The sequence below is a fragment of the Cottoperca gobio genome, chromosome 8, assembly GCF_900634415.1.
Source record: "Cottoperca gobio chromosome 8, fCotGob3.1, whole genome shotgun sequence".
NCBI classification, from domain to species: domain Eukaryota; kingdom Metazoa; phylum Chordata; class Actinopteri; order Perciformes; family Bovichtidae; genus Cottoperca; species Cottoperca gobio.
Window position 1 is genome coordinate 279,785 of NC_041362.1, and position 10,281 is coordinate 290,065.

At 41.1% G+C, this 10,281-nt stretch overlaps 1 protein-coding gene across 12 annotated transcripts; it reads left to right on the plus strand.

Moving 5' to 3' along the window:
- The first annotated feature begins 353 nt into the window (after positions 1-353).
- On the plus strand, positions 354-9,636 carry LOC115012336 (uncharacterized). Of its 12 annotated transcripts, none has more exons than XR_003832668.1 (5): positions 358-376; positions 6,608-6,656; positions 6,757-7,176; positions 7,303-8,756; positions 9,019-9,636. XR_003832668.1 is itself a non-coding variant. In XM_029437905.1 (3 exons), exons 1-3 carry the CDS (start codon positions 6,803-6,805, stop codon positions 9,112-9,114), a joined length of 672 nt encoding a protein of 223 aa, XP_029293765.1. In that variant the 5' UTR covers positions 5,395-6,802; the 3' UTR covers positions 9,115-9,636. The 12 variants fall into 12 exon arrangements, 1 of the variants encoding a protein (XP_029293765.1); XR_003832666.1 differs by lacking the exon at positions 358-376 and adding an exon at positions 1,817-2,094; XR_003832669.1 differs by lacking the exon at positions 358-376 and adding an exon at positions 1,817-2,055.
- Positions 9,637-10,281: the final 645 nt, after the last annotated feature.

Below are 10,281 nucleotides of genomic sequence, written 5' to 3' on the forward strand. Positions count from 1 at the left end.
GTGAGGGGTAGTTGTGTAGAAACTGGGTGTGGTCCTCTGTGTGTGCGAGCTGCTTCAGATCAGCGTCTTTCCTCTTCAGCTCAGTGATCTCCTGCTCCAGCTTCTCCTGAAGCTCTTTGACTCGACTCACTTCACTTTCCTGCTGCGATCTGAGCTGCTGCTTCACATCAGAGCTTCTTTTCTGCATGAGACGGATCAGCTGAGTGAACATCTTCTCACTGTCTTCCACTGCTCTGTCAGCAGAGCGATTGATGACCTCCACCTCCTGCTGAAGCAGCTTCACATCTTTCTCTCCGTCCTGGATTCTCTGCTGGATGTTTAGTCGACTCCCCTCGAGCTCGAGCTGCGCCATTTCTCCTTCACTGCCAGCGACTGTGTGAGTCTCACTTCCTGAGAAGTGAAACTAGTTTGAGCTGCGATCTCAACAGCATGTGTATCTGAAGGAAGTGTATGAGCAGTAGTCTTATCAAGCTCCTCCATATTATAGAAAGAGGAGGGGGGGGAGAGCAGGGTGTGACAGATACTGTGTGTTCAACGAAAGAAGTGTTATCAGAAACCCACGGTTCAACACCAACCGCTTGCTGTTTCTAATAGAGTCTCCCCACTCAGTGACACACCAGCTGAGAAGCCAACTCTGGTTATCGGTAGCTCAATTTTGAGAAACGTTCATTTTGAGACACCAGCGACGACAGTCACGTGTCTAGGACAGAGCCTAGGGGTTGGCAGACCGGGGTGGTGGTTCCCCTATTTAAAAAGGGGGACCAGAGAGTGTGTGCCAACTACAGGGGTATGACACTTCTCAGCCTCCCTGGTAAAGTCTACTCCAAGGTACTGGAAAGGAGGGTTCGGCTGGTAGTCGAACCTCTGATTGAAGAGGAACAATGTGGATTCCGTCCTGGTCGTGGAACAACAGACCAACTCTTCACTCTTGCAAGAATCCTGGAGGGGGCCTGGGAGTACGCCCATCCGGTCTACATGTGTTTTGTGGATCTGGAGAAGGCGTATGATCGGGTCCCCCGGGTGATACTGTGGGAAGTGCTGCGGGAGTATGAGGTGAGGGGGTCACTTCTGAGGGCCATCCAATCCCTGTACGCCCAAAGCGAGAGTTGTGTCCGGATACTCGGCAGTAAGTCGGACTCGTTTCCAGTGAATGTTGGCCTCCGCCAGGGCTGCGCTTTATCACCAATTCTGTTCCTGATTTTCATGGATAGGATATCGAGGCGTAGTCGTGGAGCAGAGGGGTTGCAGTTCGGTGACCTGAGGATCTCATCGCTGCTCTTTGCAGATGATGTGGTCCTTATGGCATCATCGGTCTGTGACCTTCAACAGTCACTGGATCGGTTCGGTGCAGTGGTTGGGATGAGGATCAGCACCTCAAAATCTGAGGCCATGGCTCTCAGCAGGAAACCGGTGGATTGCCTACTCCAGGTAGGGAATGAGCCATTACCCCAAGTGAAGGAGTTCAAGTACCTTGGGGTCTTGTTCGCGAGTGAGGGGACGATGGAGCGAGAGACTGGCCGGAGAATCGGAGCAGCGGGGGCGGTATTACAGTCACTTTACCACACCGTTGTGACGAAAAGAGAGCTGAGCCAGAAGGCAAAGCTCTCAATATACCGGTCGATCTTCGTTCCTACCCTCACCTATGGTCATGAAGGCTGGGTCATGACCGAAAGAACGAGATCACTGGTACAAGCGGCCGAAATGGGTTTTCTCAGACGGGTGGCTGGCATCTCCCTTAGAGATAGGGTGAGAAGCTCAGCCATCCGTGAGAGACTCGGAGTAGAGCCGCTGCTCTTTTACGTTGAAAGGAGCCAGTTGAGGTGGTTCGGCATCTAGTAAGGATGCCACCTGGGCGCCTCCCTAGGGAGGTGTTTCAGGCACTTCCAGCTGGGAGGAGACCCCAGGGAAGACCCAGGACTCGGTGGAGAGATTATATCTTCTCACTGGGAACGTCTCAGGATCCCCAAGTCGGAGCTGGAGGATGTGGCACGGAGAAGGGAAGATTGGGGTTCCTTACTGGAGCTGCTGCCCCCGCGACCTGATCCCGGATAAGCGGTAGACGATGGATGGAATCTGCTCATGATTGGATGGACAGTAATACTTCAGTATACTAGAAATAATACAGTAATACTTCAGCACAAGTACAAATACTACAGTAATACTTCAGTATACTAGAAATACTACAGTAATACTTCAGCACAAGTACAAATACTACAGTAATACTTCAGTGCAAGTATAAATACTACAGTAATACTTCAGTAGAGGACAAATACTACAGTAATACTTCAGTACAAGTACAAATACTACAGTAATACTTCAGTACAGTACACATACGACAGTAATACTTCAGTACAGTTGTACATACTACAGTAATACTTCAGTACAGTATAAATACTACAGTAATACTTCAGTACAGTATAAATACTACAGTAATACTTCAGTACAAGTACAAATACTACAATAATACTTCAGTACAGTATAAATACCACAGTAATACTTCAGTACAGTATAAATACTACAGTAAAACTTTAGTACAGTATAAATACTACAGTAATACTTCAGTACAGGATAAATACTTCAGTAATACTTTCTTAAAGTATAAATACTACAGTAATACTTCAGTACAAGTATAAATACTACAGTAAAATTTCAGTACAAGTACAAATACTACAGTAATACTTCAGTACAGTATAACTACTACAGTAATACATCAGTACAGTACAAATACTACAGAAATACTTCAGTACAGTATAAATACTACATTAATACTTCAATAAATGTGTAAATACTACAGTAATAGTTCAGTACAAATACTACAGTAATACTTTCGTACAAATACTACAGTAATACTTTAGTACAAATACTGCAGTAATACTTTAGTACAACTACTACAGTAATACTTCAGTACAAATATTACAGTAATACTTCAGTACAAGTATAAATACTACAGTAATAGTTCAGTACAAATACTACAGTAATACTTCAGTACAAATACTACAGTAATACTTCAGTACAATATAAATACTACAGTTATACTTCAGTACAAGTATAAATACTACAGTAATAGTTCAGTACAAATACTACAGTAATACTTCAGTACAAATACTACAGTAATACGTCAGTACAAGTACAAATACTACAGTAATACTTCAGTACAGTATAAATACTACAGTAATACTTCAGCACATTATATATACTCCAGTAATACTTCAGTACAAGTACAAATACTACAGTAATACGTCAGTACAAGTACAAATACTACAGTAATACTTCAGTACAAGTACAACTACTACAGTAATACTTCAGTACAGTATAAATACTACAGTAATACTTCATCACATTATATATACTCCAGTAATACTTCAGTACAAGTATAAATACTACAGTAATACTTCAGTACAGTACACATACTACAGTAATACTTCAGTAAATGTGTAAATACTACAGTAATAGTTCAGTACAAATACTACAGTAATACTTCAGTACAATACACATACTACAGTAATACTTCAGTAAATGTGTAAATACTACAGTAATAGTTCAGTACAAATACTACAGTAATACTTCAGTACAAATACTACAGTAATACTTCACTACAAGTACAAATACTACAGTAATACTTCACTATAAGTACAAATACTACAGTAATACTTCAGTAAGGTATAAATACTACAGTAATACTTCAGTACATTATAAATACTACAGTAATACTTCAGTACAGGTACAAATACTACAGTAATACTTCAGTAAATGTGTAAATACTACAGTAATAGTTCAGTACAAATACTACAGTAATACTTCAGTACAAATACTTCAGTACAATACACATACTACAGTAATACTTCAGTAAATATGTAAATACTACAGTAATAGTTCAGTACAAATACTACAGTAATACTTCAGTACAAATACTACAGTAATACTTCACTACAAGTACACATACTACAGTAATACTTCACTACAAGTACAAATACTACAGTAATACTTCAGTCAGGTATAAATACTACAGTAATACTTCAGTATATTATAAATACTACAGTAATACTTCAGTACAAGTACAAATACTACAGTAATACTTCAGTACAAGTACTACAGTAATACTTCAGTACAGTATAAATACTACAGTAATACTTCAGTACAAGTATAAATACTACAGTAATACTTCAGTACAAGTACTACAGTAATACTTCAGTACAGTATAACTACTACAGTAATACTTCAGTACAGTATAAATACTACAGTAATACTTCAGTACAGGTACAAATACTACAGTAATACTTCAGTACAAGTACTACAGTAATGCTTCAGTACAGTATAAATACTACAGTAATACTTCAGTACAGTATAAATACTACAGTAATGCTTCAGTACAAGTACAAATACTACAGTAATACTTCAGTACAAGTACTACAGTAATACTTCAGTACAGTATAAATACTACAGTAATACTTCAGTACAAGTATAAATACTACAGTAATACTTCAGTACAAGTACTACAGTAATACTTCAGTACAGTATAAATACTACAGTAATACTTCAGTACAGTATAAATACTACAGTAATACTTCAGTACAGGTACAAATACTACAGTAATACTTCAGTACAAGTACAAATACTACAGTAATACTTCAGTACAAGTACAAATACTACAGTAATACTGCAGTACAGTATAAATACTACAGTAATACTTCAGTACAAGTATAAATACTACAGTAATACTTCAGTACAGTATAAATACTACAGTAATACTTCAGTACAGGTACAAATACTACAGTAATACTTCAGTACAGTATAAATACTACAGTAATGCTTCAGTACAGTATAAATACTACAGTAATACTTCAGTACAGTATAAATACTACAGTAATACTTCAGTACAAGTACAAATACTACAGTAATACTTCAGTACAGTATAAATACGACAGTAATACTTCAGTACAGTATAAATACTACAGTAATACTTCAGTACAAGTACTACAGTAATGCTTCAGTACAGTATAAATACTACAGTAATACTTCAGTACAAGTACAAATACTACAGTAATACTTCAGTACAGTATAAATACTACAGTAATATTTCAGTACTAGTACAAATACTACAGTAATACTTCAGTACAAGTACAAATACTACAGTAATACTTCAGTACAGTATAAATACTACAGTAATACTTCAGTACTAGTACAAATACTACAGTAATACTTCAGTACAAGTACAAATACTACAGTAATACTTCAGTACAGTATAAATACTACAGTAATACTTCAGTACAGTATAAATACTACAGTAATACTTCAGTACAAGTACAAATACTACAGTAATACTTCAGTACAGTATAAATACTACAGTAATACTTCAGTACAGTATAAATACTACAGTAATACTTCAGTACAAGTACAAATACTACAGTAATACTTCAGTACAGTATAAATACTACAGTAATACTTCAGTACTATCGGCTGCTCAGTGTTATTTTGAGCTGCTGTTAGATATAGAATTTGCACAGCATAAAAGTACACAGTTAATATATTTATCAGCACTCGATGTTTCGAGTTTCACATCGAAGCTTTAATGTGAGGAATGAAGTTTCATGATATCAGTTACATAATGTTTATATTTAAACATGAACACTTGTAATATAAACTTGTGTTGATGTGAGTCATGAAGTGGGGAAGCTTCAGTTACAAAGTTCACCTGCAGAATCTCCTGTTCAAATGTCTCGACCGCAGCGTGCAACATTTACTTTGTGTCGTTAGTTTTTTATCGTGTGTTTGTCTCGGACTGGTTCGATTTAACTTCCTCCTAAAATGTCCTCGCAGAAGCCCCCGAGTTACACTGATACATATATTAATATACTTTACGCTTTGGATTCATATTCCGAGGCCTTCTCCTCTTCGACAATAATAGAAATCTTTCGAGAAACATATTTGTAATTTGGGGGAACCTTTGGCACGTGGAAGATAATGGCGTAAGATAATGAAAACACTGGCGTCGTCCTTCAGAAAGTCATTTTGCTGGAACCCTGATACGGATGGCTGGCGGAGACAGATAGACAGACAGAGAGTCCCATTAGATTAGGAGAGGGGAGCATGAAGAGGAGGTTCAGCAGAGGGTATAATGAGCTGCAGGTCAGCACGCAGACCGGGGGGAAATCAGGGAAACGCAGGGATGAGCCGCGGCTGCATACACACACACACACACTGAATACAGTTATAGTGTGTCGACATGGAAACCGACAGACGGATGGACTGATATTCTTGCATTCACACACAGCTCCTCTGCAGTTTACAGAAGTCACAGAGCGGATTAACAAACCGTCTGACTGCCACCGCTCTGTTTCTCTCTCTTAATCTCATTCTCTCTTTAAAAACATTCAGGTTCACCAGCTGTTTCTCACGGTAAACAAAACCTCAAGCTGAAAGCTGCGTTAATGTCTTCTGTGGCCACTAGGGGGCAGACAAGCAAACCTATCATCACCTTATAAAGCTGCTCTCACACATCGAGCAGACATCAGCTGAGGTTGTGATGTCCCTCTCACCTTTATAGTGCAAACACACAAAACCAAACAAACACCTTTAAATGTAAGACTAATATTCACTTTCCTTTTAGCTCTAGCTCTCGAACAACTCCAGAGAAGGACATTAGCTGCTAACGCCAGGTACACGCAACGCGAGAATCAGCACAGCCTCGATTCTTTGATGCATGTTATGTCCATCCTGCCCGCACTGATGTTCACAATCCAACTTCCTGTTTTGCAGAGGACGCAAAGAACAATAGCACAGTGGGAACCAAGCTAACGGGAGAATGAAGGACAAACATATTTCCTTTGTGAAACTCTACGCTACTTCTTCCCGCCCGTCGTCCGCCATGTTTGTTTACAATAGCGTCACGATTGGTCGCAAGACATTTTGCGAGATTTCTGGTTTTGAGAGTCGGGACTGTGTTCAGGAATCGTTGCTACACTTCATCACACGGGTCTCTCACATCTTCACCTGCAGTCCGATGATCACAGTGTGCGCAGGGATTGTGCAGGCGCCTCTTCTCTTCATGTGTTCACAAATGAATCACTTCATGTTGAGCGGGTCTCTCTCGCTGCGAACACACGATGATTCAGATATGGTGTTTCTGAAGATAAACTCTTCTTCAGTCTCCCGGAGATTAAACTCTTCCTCAGCCAGGTGTGTTTTTCAGCTGCAGCTGATTCATCTTCACACTCTCACTCTTTTTGATTTGAATGTTTTTAATTTCCTCATCTTGACACTTTGTGTCAGTTGTCATTTTTATTTGCTTGACGGATGATTCAGTATTTTTCGCAGTGAAGACGTAAGGAGACTCTTTCGCACGGCAGGACTACGTTTCCTCCGCAGCAGCTCGAACACATCACAACAGACTCACCAGCTCGGCCGTTCTCCACGTCTGTACGATTCAGTGTGTCGAGACCAGAGAAATCCGCACGACTTGCTTGTGTGGTGTCGCCAGCAGCCCAGGGGACAGGAAGTCGAGCAGGTAAAGGTTGTAAACATACAATTCAGGCTACAAATCTGTTCATTATATGTTTTGTTTATCAAACATTGTACAATCATTAACCTCTGACCTTCACTCACTGCAGCCAATCAGCTCCTCTCCTCCTCTGCTGCGTCTATTATTTCACCTGCACGTGTCAAATGTCCTGAATAAATTGTACGAGGCTACATTATATAGCGCTTTTACCCAAAGTGCTTTGGAAGGTTTCTGCCAGAGTCACACACTGAAGGGGCGGGGGGGGGGGGCATCACTGCAGGAGCAATTTGGGGTTCAGTGCTTTGCCCGAAGACACTTCGACATGTGAACAGGAGGAGGTGGGGATCGAACTTGAGGTGCATGCGTGAGAGTCAGTCCCTCTGGAGAAACTCTCACTTCTACACGTTCAAGATTGAAAGACGTGTCTTCTGGCTTTAAGGTGTTCACATCTCTGTGCAGCGCAGGAAAGTTTATCAATGCTGAGATTCTCCTGACATCTTCAGAGGTCTACGACCAAACGTCAGCACCGTGTGCGCCTCTGGACCATCAACGTTTATCTGGGACTTTACTTACCACTGAAAATGGTTATTCCAGTTATGAATGAGGCGTAAATAAACGTTACTAAAGGTATGTGACATCCATGGAGGTAAAGCCTCTTCTTTTCTGGATCGGCTGTTCAGGGCGAATATTTGCAAGTTGCCAGATGCTCCAGAGAACTCTCCAGAGAACTCTCCAGAGAACTCTCCAGAGAACTCTCCAGCGGTCGTATTCTATAATACACAAAATGAAACATAAAGAATAAGTTAGTAATTAGAATGTGAACATAGGAGAAACATACTGTATACATTAGAGTACAAAGTGTGCGTGTAAAGAGTGGAGTGTGGTTAGAGACTGTGAGTTAGCTGCTGTGTTCCTCCTCGCACTCTAACTTGTTGTCGTGCAGCTGAAGCCTCCGCAGCACCGCGGCTCTGTCACCTGATACAATCGTCTTCACTGCGGTCCAGAGGAGCCGCCTGATTGTTAAAACGTCTGCATCGACTCACCTCTGTCAGCAATCCATCCTTAGGGAATTTGCATAAATGTCATATACGAGCTAAAATAAACAACTTAGCCCCCCCCCCTCGTCCCCCTAGCCTCCTCCTCGTAGGCCCCCCCCTCTTCCTCGTCCCCCCCCCCCCCCCGCCCATGCTCCCACCCAGACACTTAATTGGAAAAACACAACCAGGAGGAATCTGCTGAGCGTGGAATTGATTCACAGGTTATTTTCACTGCAAACCGCTGTTCATATAAAATGTGTTATTTTGTGATGGCTGCTGAGAGTGTGTGTGTGTATGTGTGTGTGTGTGTGTGTGTGTGGGGGGGGGGGGGGGTGTGTGGGGTGGGGGGGTTACATCATTACCTCAAATAAAATCAAGTAAAAGTGGTTGAAATGAGAGTAAAGCCTCCTCAGCAGTGAATATATTGAGAGTAAATAAGCTGCATTACGTTCAGATCTTTAAGAAGGAAGTTGTTGTTTTCAGATCTTCAGGAGCTGCTGTGATCCAGTGAGCAGCGAGAAGAAGAGGTCAGCTGTTCCAGTGTTCAGAGGGGGCGACGACAACAACAAATGCTGCTAAAAACATAGAAATGGAATAAACAATGTTCATTTAAATGCTTTTCTAGACACATGAAGGTTGTTTGTGTTTTACGCCCTGTTTCCATGGTGATCAGGCCTTTAATGGAAGTTATCAGGTTCATATCCGACGTGATGAAAAGGTTGCAGTTTGTTAGATTTCACTCTCACTGAGGCGGTAAAACTACGTGATTAGGTTGAGGAACAAGATCATGGTCTGGTTAGAGTAAGTTTGTAACGTAATGTAATCTTACGTAACTGTGAACAGATGATGAAGAGGTTCTGGACCTGCAGGTGTAGCAGCCTCTTACATTGATAACAGACATCTAATGCACTGATATCATGTAAAGCGTTTGGTTTTTACAGACGTTAATGATCCTCTTCTGAGACACCAGTCGTTGTTTCAAGTCCAAACATTTATCTGAATAGTGTCGTTTCAGTTTCAGTGAAATGCTTTCAGACCAGCAGAAGCACGAAGGACAGAAAGAAAGAAAGTTGTATTTCAGAATAAAAGACTAAATGTGAATCTGTATCAGCCTGTAGTCTGTGGAAGCACCCGTGAAGCAGCAGGACCTCTAACGCAGGGCAAATGTTTTATTTATCATGTGTTACTCACACAGACTTTGAGTGGTGGAAACAGACAAACAGCCTGTAAACATGTATTTATCTGCAGCGCCTCTTGTGCATTAGAGCGATTTAATTAAAGCTACAAGTTCAAACAGGCAGTCTGGATCAAGCAAATTACTTTTGATCTATTCTGCAAGATGTTAAGGGACCAGTGAAGCCTGAGCCTGGATCAGCTTCACTTATAAATCACAACCTGACGGCATCTTCACTTATTAACCTCAACAGGTTTCAGAGCTGAGTCTAATGAGAGCTGATAAAGACAGAGACGCAGGAATCCATCAGGGAAATGCTTCTTTTCAAACCAGTTTGAATTCAAGTAAACGCTGACGGAGGGCGTCGAACCGCGACAGCTGAGTGTGTTAATCGTGTTTTTACAGAGAGTTCTCCTAGATCATGACGTCACACACTCTGAATCTATGTCTTTATGTCCCTCGAAGACAAAGCATGGAAACATTCGGCGCGTTCAGAAAGCATTGGACCAAGTTTCAGGATCCTGCTGTCCTCCCTGCTGCTGAGCAACACCCGACAGCACGATGCCGCCGCC